At 44.5% G+C, this 14,348-nt stretch overlaps 1 protein-coding gene across 1 annotated transcript in view; it reads right to left on the reverse strand.

The window, feature by feature from the left end:
- The window catches only part of LOC147893904 (uncharacterized), a 97,177-nt gene that overhangs the window by 24,761 nt on the left and 58,068 nt on the right, over positions 1-14,348 (reverse strand). The window contains exons 7-8 of the mRNA XM_087386090.1: positions 4,490-4,630; positions 3,974-4,065 (exon numbers count right to left, since the gene is read on the reverse strand). Of these exons, the coding sequence (XP_087242216.1) occupies positions 3,974-4,065; positions 4,490-4,630 (233 nt within the window). The remainder of the gene's footprint in view (positions 1-3,973; positions 4,066-4,489; positions 4,631-14,348) is intronic.

Here is a 14,348-nt window from a genome sequence, read left to right on the forward strand (position 1 = left end):
AACTACGACCCCTCCCAATCCATATACTCTTCCTGCCTCTCTAGTCTCATCTCGGCAAGCTAACCCCATGCATACCCACAATCTGGTGGTAGTGGGCACTCCGGGCTCTGATGAATCTCTGTGCAGAATATATAATATTGCGTCCTATATATGGTTCCGAGAAGTTTCCTAGTTCCGACCATAAGGTTCCATTATAGGTCCGAACGGTACAGATCATGGCCTCAATCCTGTGAGTCTCACAGACCCCCTCTCCCTATGCAAGGGTGGGTCCTCATTTAGGGTCAGTCAGAAGTCGATCCTCGCATACTGCTGCCCACTTCCCCTCCACGAGTGGCATCTTGCTGTTGTACGTAGGCTTGCCTCACAGAGGAGTAAGATCTTCATCCATATGAATCTGTAGGTAGTCACACAGAGCTGCACAGTTACGTAGTTTGCCGCAAGTCAAGCCTGGGTATCTCTAAAGCAAATCACAAGGAGCTGATCTCTAGTGAGGTCTCGTCTGGCCCCTCAGGCTCCCTCAATGCAATGCTCTAGTACCCCCAAATTGGAGGTCACAAAGGTTGTGGCATCCTAGATAGCAAGCTGGTCTGTGGGACCCCACAAACCCTGATGTTTAGGGCCTTCCTGCCTCTCTGCTTCTACTCGTATCAATGACCAGATACAATTGGCATGAAGAGATTCTACATGATGACGTGGCTGGAAAATCTGGAAGGGAATGTATGCATGCAAGGTGGCTACGTGATCAAGGATTGGGATGCTCTGGCTGACGAGTGGGCTGATACGTGGGATGGCGACTACTGGAGAGTGCTGGAAAACATGGAGGAGTGAAAGAGATGAAGTTGGAGGGAAGAAAGCGGAGAAGGAGAGAGGAGAGGATCTGCTGGTCGATGAACGGATGGTTCACAGGCTCCAAATTGTTGTACAAGAGCAGTGCATCAGGGTGTAGAGGGCTGTGACGAACTGAGAGAGCGATTGGGCTGTGTATGGGGTGTGATGATCTGAAAAAAAAATAGCACAGGGCTGATGGGCTGTTAGCTGAGCGGAGAGCTTTAGTATGGAAGAGAAGAGACAGGCTGACGATTAGCTGAGCGGAGAGCTAATGGGCTGATCGACATGAAGTGCGAGTCGCTTATTTTTTTGGGCTGTGGGTTTGTTACCTTTAATCACACACAAGTGTGCAGGCTGCTTGGGGGAGCTTAGCTGGAACAGAAGACAAAGTGGGAATTGTCGCTGCTGGAAGCACTCATGATGTGGCTGTTTACAATTCTGAGTATGACGTACAGCTTGTGTGCAGATGCAATAGTGACTACGAAAGTCATGATAGGGACTTTGATCATTGAGGTTACATGAATCTATAGGTGGAGGGGATGACATGAATCTATAGGTGGAGGGGATGACTCGACGGATTAGCATTCTTGGGGGTTCTTTGTGCATGGGGATTCCGTACGAGAAGCATAAGTATGAGCTGTTTATCATATACAAGCTGCTGGAAGGAGGTGTTGTAGATACATCATGTGTGGTTGATCTCTCAAACAAAGAACGACTGTGTATGAACAACTCCTGGTTGACACAGAGCTACAGCAAGTCAAAGCATTATTTTCCCTCTTTCAAAGAGTCTGTGTGTTCCTCTGTGTGTGTTCTAGTCAGATTGTGTGGGAGATTGACTTGTTATTTGTGTGCTCTGGATATCTGCTCTGGAACCTGGTTCATAAGCTCATCATCTACGAGCCCACATTGCTGCTGATCCCTATGAAGTCTCAGCTATCTGACGTGGTGAAGTACATAATTCCTGGTTGTCTTTCCTTTTTTTTCCTTATCAACGTATTTACAACCAGATAGATATAGCATAGCTTCAAAGCTATTCCTGCATGGCCGCACCAGGTTGAGGCGAACCAGCATATTCCTAGTAGGCATTACTTTGCTCATCATTAGAAACATGGCTAGGGGGCGGAAACAGAATTATCTAAAGGTATAGCTGCCAGAAGTGGTAAACACAGTGGATCAGCCCAAACTACCACTAACCAAAACCTGCCAACCCCAAATCCATCAAATGCTTGAATCTCCTGGGAAGAGAAAGCATTCTCTGTCCAATTTCTCTTGGCAATCGTTCTTGGCTTAAAAACTTTTTTAGGAGGATGCCAATCTGATGAAGAGACTCTTCTCCAACTAGCATTTTATCTGCTACCTTGGAATTTGAACCCCGCATTTTAGCTTTGTGTTTATCATCTGCTTGGGGGGGGGGGGGGAATTCCCCGAACTACGAGTGCATGGCACTGCTGAAGGTTTTGCCATGGAAGCATCATTGCAGCGGGCAGCAGCAGGAGGAGGTTTCAATAAAACTTGTGGACATTCGGATTGCGTATGTCCAAATTTGCCACTCAAAATAGGAACCTGCAAATTTACCCCATGTCAATCTGAAGAAACTTGCTGAGATGGCATTCCCACCATGTCAACCTGAAAAGCAACATGCAGGGGAGTGGGTCTACCAGTGTCCGACAACACACAACAACGATTTAAATTTCCAGGAGAACGAGGAATACAAACCACCTTCCCCAATGCTTCAGCGAAATAAGGCAATGCAGGCATGCAATATAAAGGGAGGTCTATCACCTCAACCCATACAGGGCATCTATGCCAGATAAGCCTTCGAGAGTCCTTTGTATGCATCCACGGATAGACGTGAACTAATTGATTGCCCAAAAAGAGAGGAGATTTTTGCAAAAGCTGTTGCTTGTACTGGGCATCGATGAAAATAACCTCATAAAAACCTCTGTCTGCCTTATAGCAGCCCTCAACAGAACATCCATCAAGCAAGGATTTTAACCGTTGTGTTACATCTGCTGCATCAGGTATGTGGCCAGGAAAGAATAAAACCACTGCTCTCCGAGCCAAGCTCATAACCGGTCCCTACAAAACCTGTCAAGGGACATAAACTCGAAACTCAGGGACTGGTTCATCAGCCAAGCATGATCTACCTCTGAAAAACCCTCCTGCAAAGTGTTAGCAAATGGTTGCAGCTCGGGATTGGTACACAATTCTGAATGTTCTGCAACCAACACCTGTCGATGCTTGAGGTCGCTCCTTTGGCATTGAACAGATTCCATGGATAAGAAGAACAAGACTCAACTAAGCTGAGAAAAGATAGATAGGACAGCGAACAGGCTGGAGAGGAAAGGAGGTCTGTAGGCAGAGAATAACAAGAGATAAGCAGCGCTGAAAAAAAGGCAGGAAAAACTTATAGACAGCACCTAAAATGATAGAAGACAGCAAGAAAAAAACTGTACGCACAGCAAAATGAGGCTGAAAGCAAGGTATAGAAGAGGCTATGAACAGAACGAAACAGATGGAGGAAGCTACAAGGAGATGCGAATTCAGAACACAAAACCACTCACTTTACTTGAGTGCCACTCTTGCGACATAGTTTCTAAATTCACAGTGGCAGTATAAGTTGCATTCCTGATGATTTGCTTCCAATTTTACTGCCTTCAGGACTCCATCGCGTGATATAGTGTGTGATCGTGCTGAAACTTTAGCCATATGGCATATTTGGAAGGCATGCTATTCTTGATGATCTATCAAGTGTCTCTTTCATGTATTCTTGTGGCGATTCATCCAACATTATTTACTATTGGTGGCATTTGAAACCATTGTTAGGGCGATTCTTAGGCTACTCAAAATGAAAATGATGTTTTTGTTGGACCTAGATATAGACTTTCCATTTTCTAAGATGCTACTCAGATAACCCTTGTTTGTTGTTTAGAAAGTAACGGTCTCTCTTTGTGTATTTCTAGCTCCTTTCTTTCCTTAGCTTGACATGGTCTGCTTTATTTTCCTACTCTTTTTGTCTTCTTCTTTTCTTGTTTGGATTGGGGGAGGGGGGGGAGACATTCCCAATTGATTGTTAACTTCCCTAGGGGGCCAAAAATACCTCGTACTTTTTATGAAAATAGCAGGTTGAAGTAGGCAGACTAACCTGAAACTATCAAACTTTAGCACAATCATAGACAATGCAGATAAGATACTTTTAAATGCAAACCCTGTCTGTGAGATCACACCAAACTCCACCTGCATTGTGCAAACGTATACAGGCTTTAAAGGAAATAATCCCTTCTTAAATTCCATGAATTGACATTCTTTTCAAATACAATCTATGAAGAACACATGAAAGTGTTACCAACAAAGCACAATACAGTAGATAAATCACTGTGATGCAAAGGAATTTGAAAAAAGGTCATGTAGCTCTCTTCACAAAATCCACATTAAATCCATAGGATACTAAGAATCCATCTCTAACATTGATATTAAAAAGGACTTTCCCAATAGCCTAGTATGTTAATCCTTATTGTCTTGTAAGTAATAACAGGCTTTTCACAATCTGCAAAATGCTGTATCTGTGACTTCAATCAACCAGTGTTCCAAACTGGTAAATTGTTAGCATGCCTTATGATCAAGAAAAGGAAATAGAGCTAGCTTCAACAATATATTTTACCTGTCCCGCAAAATATCTTGGAGCTATAATTACACTTGGGATAATAATCACAGCAAACTCATATGCATTGCTGAAAAATGAGAGATGGCGAGTCCATACTATGAGCTCCCTTGTGTTCGCTACTAAGATAGAGAAAAACCCCTGAGGCAAAAAAAGACAGAAAACTCAGGCAACAATTTAAAGTAGATGCCACAATACTTTCGTCAGAATCTGCAAAGCATTACTACTTTTTACCTTTCACAGAGTTCTCAGATTAAATGCAGGTAGTAATCCATACACAAAAGTTAAAACCATATGCCAGGTAGAATATGTCATATACTGATCTAACCGGTTGCTTCAGACAGCACCACATTTCAAATTTTTTGTTTTAAACGATTTTATAATTAGCAACAGCTAAAGATTTAGAAATATAGAAAAGAGCGAGGTGACTGAGGTTGGAGACTTATTTCATGAGAGAGGCCCAAGACTGAAACTTTCCTGAGCGAGCATAAAAGTAAATCAAGAATTTCTGTGACAAAGATTGCAATCAGAAACTCCCCTGACCAAAAGGAAAAAGTCAGTAAAGTGCTTCTGTGGCAAAGATGACCACTGCAAGTCAGAATGCAATCTGTAGTTGGAAAATGCGGAGCTATTTGCAGCAAAATTAACGATGATGAGAAGTCAACCAGGAGGTAGGAAGCAGCTAGTACTTACCAAGATGACTGCGCCAACCACAATGGATAAACATGTGGTGACTTGCTCCAGAGGCACCCTACCTTGAGCTTGCACACTGAAAGGAACTCACTGTTGCAAGAAGTGTATTGAGTAAAAGGACAAAGATGTTGCTAATTGAGATTGTGCAAAACCTACAAGCTTATGGCTTCAGTGGTAGAATTGTCGAGCTCTACAAAGAAGCCAGGCACCCTGAGAAATCCACGAGTGCAGGAGCCAAAAAGACCAGGTCAAGCACAGGCTTGCCAAGCCAATCAAAAGACATTCTGGTAACAACCATTTAGTCCAGATGGCTGAGGATCCCAAGTAACAGGAGTCTAATTAGCTAGAAATGCCCAATACGGGTGGAGAGAGGATTGTGAACACAAAATGACCTAGTGTAGGTGAAGAAGGCATGGAAACAGAAGAATCTAGACAAGTATATGCCAAGGCAAAAGTAGCATGGGAGTCATTGAAGTAGCTCAAGGTGATGCTATCTTTGGGACAACTGTGGCAAATGGCTCTGTATTGCACAAGCTTCTTTGGAGAATCGCAAGACACAAGAGAGACAGTAGATATAGCCTAGCAATAGTACCAAAAGGTGTGACCCCACTTGTGGTGACACGTGCTATCTCCATAAGATCAGGAACACAATGGTTGAAGGTAACTAGTTGATGGTAGACAATCAGTGTAACATTATCTCTGAGGATTTGATTACCAAAAGCAGCTCAAACCATCACCTTTCGGAAGAAGTAGATTCCACCATGAGTTAATTGTCATTGCCATGAAAGAAAATACCTACCCCCTACTCCTAGGAAGACAATGGTTGAAATGGACCAAGGTATTTGCATGATTGGGATTAAAGACTATATATATCTAGAGCACGCCCAAACTCATCCTCTGAATTGCAGTTTCAATCTCATGATAGTCACTCATAAGGTTGAAATTCATGAACTCCATCACACATAGCAGGGATTAGCTACTATGACATCCCCGCTGACATCCATCTCAAGATCTCCATGCCCGCTTGGTCGTCATCCCACAGCCACATAGCTCCCTCAAAAAGCAACAGCCCGCTTCCCTTTGATCTTTGCCAGCCCACGCTTATTCTCTGCACCACCCCCGTCACCCTTCTCTGTCATGTGATCAAAGCTGTGCAACAAAGGTCATCATCATGGAGCACCCAAAGTGCATTTACTCCAAGCTCCTGCACTCGATATCCCACGGCCAAGTTCTGAACCTCCCAACAAGAGCAACAGCCCTTCATGCACGTAATCATTGTCAGCACCCGACGCTTCTCTTGCTCATAAAGCACCCACTTAGCCAAAAGCCTCTCTGCCCATAGTCTCTGAGCAATCGTGTGCTCACACAACGCCTAGCCAACAAAACAAACGACCCCCAAAGCAACAATGGACCTCCAGGCCTGCAGTAGCGTCGCCAACCCACTCTCCAAGCTCCTCTGAGGGATCCCCCTCCATCACGTACCCCCTCCCGCCAAAGGCCTCTCCTTTTCGTACATTCTCGGCCTCCCTCTAGAACCATGCTACCCCTCCTCCTTTGTGTGATGATCTCCCGTGTGTCCACGAACTCCTCCCCGCTTCCTGCAAGCTGTCATCTCCATCTAGATCCAACTCGTCGACTAGAAGCTTGCCTTTTCTTCTCTACGTAGCCACATGCATGGTACCTTTTTGACAAGTCCCACGTCACCTTTGCCTTTTTACCACTCCCAAAACTTCCTCACAAACTAGACCAAGGCAATTAATGCACAACTTTAGACTTAAAGCACACCCTTTCACATAACCTTCCAGCAGAGCCTTTATTGCTTGATTGCCATATATATACGCACGTCCATGAAGCCCACAGACCATGACATGGATGCTCACACAACTTGCAATAAATCGAAAATCACTCATGGCAAGATAAACATAGGACACAGGACGGCAATGAAAAGCATGTCATCCCACACCAATTGCTCTGGAGTGTCTGATGCACCCACACTGCTTCTCATCATCTCCCAGAAGTCCTTGTAGAAGTATCTACCATCTATACATCAATGTAGAGTCTTTTATGAGATTGTCCATAACTCAAAGCCACCACCAAATAGCTATGTACATAGCTATGCACCCACCCATCAGCATGCAACAAGTGAAAAACATTTTTTCATTTTTATCCACACATCTCTAGCAACCCCTTTCTTCTGCTGTGACATTCATGTCCAGTAGCTAAAAGAAAAATATCAGCAAACCACCTCGATCAAAAACAAAGCAAGCTTGTACTCTATGCCTCTGCTTTCCTTTTCCCCGATCAAAAGGATAACTTTGAACCCTCCATTGCCAGATATGCATAATCCCACCATCCCCCTGGATCAAAAGGAATCAACAACACACCAAATTGATGTAGCCACCAGCTCCTTTCATATACCCACATTTTCACTAAGCCTCCAGGATCCCATAGCTTATCCTGCCAAGACATCACACAACTCCACTGGCTATTAGCTATCACACTTGTATCATGAGTCTTGCTCAGCTTCACACGAGCCACATCTTTTGAGGTCACTACCTCACACATAGATCTCTCGGGAACAACCAACCGATAATCTGGGATTAGGGACTTCTCAACAGACCCTATTGCCTCAACCTTATAAGCTGCAAAACCTAACTCATCACATGAATTATCACGATCACCCAGGAGCAAACAAACATCCTTCCCACCTAAAGAATGCTCAAACATATCAGCACACTCTTTGCTATGCATCAGGTCTTCACTGACAACTTCATTCTCTGAACAATCATGAGAAGTACATATTTTGTTGTCATTGCCAACCACACATGCAAAATCCGCAAGGGTATCATCAAGTAAAGCATCTAGCTGATCATCAACCATACTATCACTACCATCCAGCTCAACATGCATACTGGTGTTTACATTCTTTTTCAAAGAGATCAATTCTGACATATCATCCAGTGCATCATCAAGAATGCAATCCAGCTCATCATCTGAATCACCATCCTCCTGTAAACACTGAATCTTAACCTCATCATACACATCAAAGTTCGCATGCATACAATCAACACTTGCTGGTCCCACCTAAACTAAGAGTTTTAACTGCAGGTCTTTTACTTTATCAGTAATAGCCACATCAGCTTCATCACTGTCACATATGATTGAGCTCTCATCTTCACTGCTAGTTTCACCTCTCTCTTCCTCACTTGCTGAACTTGAAATCTCAGCCTCTTCGGTATGCACAATCATAGTATCAACCACGAACTGATTGCATTCAGCCATGTACTCCTTCCAAGCCTTACCTTCAAATGGCTGCATATCTGCTGCAACATGACCAGCCATCATATGCACATCATCACACAATTTTGGAGCATGACCACCATCTACCACTACACACACAAAATTATCCTTAGCTGCCTTTCATGGGCTCTCAACCTTTCTGCATCTATGGCAACAACCCCTTCACTCGGGCTCTCCTCTGCCACCTCACACAGATCTGGCTGCGCAACACCCTCCTCCATAGCAACTGACAAGCTTCCATTCATAATAAGTGTAATGATTTACAGCTCCCCTACATTATCAACACTATATGCATCCTGTTCCTTCACCAGTGAAGACAACTGACTCTCTTCCTCTGATGAGATGCTCTCTTCCTCTGTCTCACTCTCTATATCTTCATATGTGACTGTCTCCTCAGGTTCCTCTTCCAATTCCAGCCTACAGTTCATATTGCACTAATCTCTGGTATGGTCTCCATTCTGATCAGGCTAATTGCCTTTCCTTTCCCCTTATCCTCCCATTTCACACCACTGGTAGAGAGCTGATTCAGATCTTTCACCTCCATACTGTAGTCACTTGATCTATCATTTGTTCTCTGCTGCTCAGGATAGACATCTCCCCCTGCCCTAGCTGGCTTATCATAGTGAGGGTTGATATGTCCCCACTCCCCACAATTCCAGCATTGAACATTGCTGCTGATATAACCTGGTCCTCTCCCTGCATCAGCTGAACTTCCTTCTCCTTCGGCCATTCTCTCCTGTTATTCTGGCCTCTGCCTCTTCCTGCAGTCTCCATCCAATTTAGGCTGGCTCTTTCCAACCTTCATTAGGGCTCCTAGATTGTGCAAATCGTGCAAGAAAGGCTGCTCTCACCACTGTATACCCCGGATTTTGCTGCTGAGGATGAGCAGTCCTGAAGGTAGCAACTTGAGTCTGCAGCCATGCTTTTGGATCTCCCTGCAAGCAATAACTCATGATCTGAAACAAAATCTCAGGGGTCGCCCTATCTTTCATAAGTGCTGTAAATTCCATCTTTTCCAGGAATCTGGTTGCATTTTCATACGGCATCCCCCAGAACTCTGGAAAGTCTTGTGCCATCTCTCTCAACTCTTCAATACTACAACCGATTGCACAACTTCACATTTGAAGACTGAACTGCACAGTCCTCCGTGGAGACACCAAAACGTGGATGGACAAAAGCAATAGAGCCTAATCCGCCTTCATAGCCACCCTCATCCACATTTAAAACAACTGAATAGCACAATCACAAGGTAAAAGGCATTCATTCAACATCCTTGCCTCTACACACACTCTACATTCAGCACATTGACTCTGGCCACATTTCCTCTGGAAGCCAAACAACTTTAATAAAACCCCAAATTCTACACAGCTCAAGACAAGTGGACTTCTTCCCTCAACAACTCAGAGAGCAATCAGCTTCAAAATGCATCCAATCCCACAACTCACCGGACAACCACGATGCCCAAGGTTCTCCAGGCTTTTATAATAGAGGCACCCATATCTAAACCTTCCAGCTAAAATAATTGTCGACCTTTCTTCTGAAAATCCAAGCTCTAATTCACAAACAATAACCCGTCTCAAGATCTCCATGCTTGCTTGGTCGTCATCCCGCACCCACATAGCTCCCTCAAAAAGCAACAGCCCGCTTCCCTTTGATCTTTGCCAACCCACGCTTATTCTCTGCACCACCCCTGTGACCCTTCTCTGTCATGTGATCAAAGCTGTGCAACAAAGGTCGTCATCATGGAGCACCCAAAGTGCATTTACTCCAAGCCCCTACACTCGATATCCCACGGCCAAGTTCTGAACCTCCCAACAAGAGCAACAGCCCTTCATGCACGTGATCATTGTTAGCACCCGACACTTCTCCTGCTCATAAAGCACCCGCTTGGCCAAAAGCCTCTCTGCCCTCAGTCTCTGAGCAATCGTGTGCTCACTCAACGCCTAGCTAATAGAACAAACGACCCCCAAAGCAACAATGGACCTCCAAGCCTGCAGTAGCATCGCCAACCCACTCTCCAAGCTCCTCTGAGGGATCCCCCTCTATCACGTACCCCCTCCCGCCAAAGGCCTCTCCTTCTTTTCGTATATTCTCGGCCTCCCTCCAGAACCATGCAGCCCCTCCTCCTTTGCGTGATGATCTCCCGTGTGCCCACGAACTCCTTCCCCACTTCCTACAAGCTGTCATCTCCATCTACATCCAGCTCATCCACTAGAAGCTTGCCTTTTCTTCTGTACGTAGCCACATGCATGGATACCTTTTTGACAAGTGTCACGTCACCTTTGCTTTTTTACCACTCCCAAAACTTCCCCAGAAACTAGAGCAAGGCAATTAATGCACAACTTTAGACTTAAAGCACCTCCCTACCCCCCACCCCACTTTGTTCCCAAGCCTCTGCCCTACCACCACTCATAGAGACGCCGAACTCCAAGTTTGAGTACACAAATTGTGGTTAAAACATGCACTTTATTTATTTCATAGCTGTATACAATTAGACCATAGCTTCAGTTTCTCATTGGACCCATCTGCTGCATTGTCTAACTCTACTTTACAACCAGTGTATGACTCCTAAACTCCCTATGGATGTTTTCCAAGCAATATGTCTTCTATTCTTTGATACAATTTGAAATGATTTTGTAAGTTTTGATGCCTTTTCCTTTTTAGACTTCAAATTGCTAGCTAGTAAACATCTAAAAAACCAATCAAGCATCTTGCGCAATGCATTGCTATAAGTGACACCACCACCATGCCTTGAGTTCTTGATGTAGGTTGCCTTGTCTCTATGGTGCAACTTCTCCATGCCTTCTGTATTCCAAATGGACAAAGGGCCCCAATTTTGTACAAACCATGGTCCGTGCGCATAGAGAATATGCTACAAACATGATGAACATCATTTCAACAAAGAATTTTAATAAATCAAGTGCTAAATATTATGATGGTGATAGGATTACCATGTAATTCACAATGTGCAAGTCCCCCCATGCTTTCACCATTAATTGCATAAACTCTTTCAAATCCATCCTAAAATTTTCATAATACATCTTGTCGATTCAATCCTGGTGAAGCAATTTTATCAATGCATCAATCTTTGTCCATAATTTTGCTCTCAAAGTCACTACTTGAGGATGTGAAGCCTTATTGGTTATGCATTCACACAATGCTTTCTATTATTCCCAACCCAAGGTACTTTGAGACAAGCCTTTATTGCTTGATTGCCACATAACCGCACGTCCATGAAGCCCACAGACCATGACATGGATGCTCACACAACTTGCAACAAATCGAAAATCACTCATGGCGAGATAAACACAAGACACAGGACGGCAATGAAAAGCATGTCATCCCACACCAATTGCTCTGGAGTGTCTGATGCACCCACACTGCTTCTCATCATCTCCCAGAAGTCCCTGTAGAAGTATCTACCATCTATACATCAGTGTAGATGTATAGATGCTCACACAACTTGCAACAAATCGAAAATCACTTATGGCGAGATAAACACAAGACACAGGGTGGCAATGAAAAGCATGTCATCCCACACCAATTGCTCTGGAGTGTCTGCTGCACCCACACTGCTTCTTATCATCTCTTAGAAGTCCCTGTAGAAGTATCTACCATCTATACATCAGTGTAGAGTTTTTTATGAGATTGTCCATAACTCAAAGCCACCACCAAATAGCTATGTACATAGCTATGCACCCACCCATCAGCATGCAACAAGTGAAAAACATTTTTTCATTTTTATCCACACAACGCCTTGTGGCGTTGTGGTTTATTTGGATTTCCAAAAATGATGTTCAATTGAATCAGAATGTTACTAATGCAGATAATCTTTTTGTTGACTGGGTAGCAGGCCTTTTTTATTTATGACAACAATCTTGACCGGTTCTTCTCGGAGATACGTGATCATGAGCAAGAACATCTCAAAGCGTTTAATGAAGAATGTTAGTTCAAAGGAAGTATCTACTACAAATCTGAGTTAGACTCAAAATGAAGTCTTCGCTTTTTGCTATCTACTTTGTTGTCAAGCTTTGGAAAAGTTTTATTGTTATTAAGGCTATACACTTGGCTATGATTGTATATCTTTTGATCAATATATAATACAAATACCTTTTTTTGCCCCCCAAAAAAAAGAGGAAGTCATGCGGCACATATTGCTGAGACCAAGGCAGACCTTTCTCAGGCCTTTGAGATGACAGATTTCGGCCTTCCACACTTCTTCCTGGGTCTAAAGATTTCACAGGGACCGGAAGGATACTTTGTGTCCCAGAGACGTTATACTTAGGAAGTTCTGGAGGCTTTTCATATGTCATACTGTCGTGCCATTTCCTCACCCATGGACCCCAGTACCAAATTGTCCAAGTATGACCCCAATGATCCAGTGGACGCAAGTAGCTACCACCAGTTGATTGGTTCCCTTATTTGGCTCCTCAATACCATAATAGATCTATGTCATTATGTTGGTCTTCTCAGTTCTTTCGTGCAGACACCTAGGAAAACTCATTGGGACGTTGGTATGCGGATCCTTAGCTATCTTCAAGGGTCTCGTAATCGAGGATTGTTCTATCAATCCAGACATCATTCAAGGATCCAGCTCGTAGGTTGGAGTGACTCCGACTGTGGGGAGGAGATTCCAACACTCGCCCTTCCACCACTGGGTACTGTTTCACTCTTGGCTCAGCCGCCATCACTTGGAGCGGTAAGAGGCAACCGACATTATCCGTATACTCCACCGAGGCAAAGTATCGTGCTACATGTTCCGGTACTTGTGAGGCAGTTTGGCTTTGGAGGTTGCTTAGAGAGATTGGGTTCCCATAGATATCCCCGGCAGTCATCCATGGCGCCAATAAGAGTTGTATTGCTCTTACCCGAAACCCTCTGTTTCATGCCCGTACTAAACATATTGAGATCAAGTACCATTATGTTCAGGAGAAGGTTCTCGAGGACATGATCTAGCTGACGTATTGCAAGACAGTGGACAACAAGGCGGACCTCTTCACCAAGCCCTTGCACAGCATCTACTTGGCAATAATTCCAGCTCCCTCAGGATGATTGAGAGGGGGTGTTAGAGGTCATCTCTTGTCTCATTGAGTGAAGGCCTTGGTTGTGGGTATGCCCGCCCATGTGAGGGAGTCTCAGGGCCATTGTTGTGGGTTTTTGCTCGCCTCGGAGAGGCAGAGGAGGTTCACCATAGAGGTCTACATGTTCACAGACCTATGCATGGTTGTCTGCCACTGTTTCGAGGTCTTGGAGGGGCCGCCACTTGTCAGGGTATGTGCAGGGGTTTGCAAGTCCAATCCCGGGCCTGCTAGAGGCTTGTATGGAGGCGTCTACAGCCTTCCTTGGGGGCTGCCACCAGGCCGCACGTATGCACGTGGTTGGAACTTGGCGCCCTGTTTTGCAGGCATCCTGGCCTCCCAATGGCTGACCCATCAGGTCCGCATGTTCTAGACTAGGGTTGGCCCTAGCAGTCGGCCACCTAACCCCCTCGAGTCGGTTCTTTTGGGGTAGGAGGTGACCCTATAAATAGGGCCCTCTCCCTCCCTTGTGTGGCATCTCAGCTCACAGTTGTTCACTCACCAGTTGAGGGTTTTTCTCTAGCAGTAGAGGACGTTTTTCCTGAGATCTTGTGCAAGTCTCTCTTGTTCCATGTTTTCCTTGTGAGCGTTTGCTGTTTTATCTCCATTATTGCTCTGCACCGCTGCACTTCTCACAGCTTCTCTCCCAAATTTATAAACATAGGGATGGGGCATGTATTGGTGAATTACTTGTTGTGTGTTATGCATGTGCACACACTTCTTTTTTTGTAAAAGAATTTTTGCATTAAGAAAGCATTTACATTCATAGCTTCCCAAGAGTGGGACAA

This window comes from Dipteris shenzhenensis, chromosome 15, assembly GCF_047967505.1.
Source record: "Dipteris shenzhenensis isolate YYH24624 ecotype China chromosome 15, Dip_SZ_1.0, whole genome shotgun sequence".
In the NCBI taxonomy this organism is placed as follows: Eukaryota; Viridiplantae; Streptophyta; class Polypodiopsida; order Gleicheniales; family Dipteridaceae; genus Dipteris; species Dipteris shenzhenensis.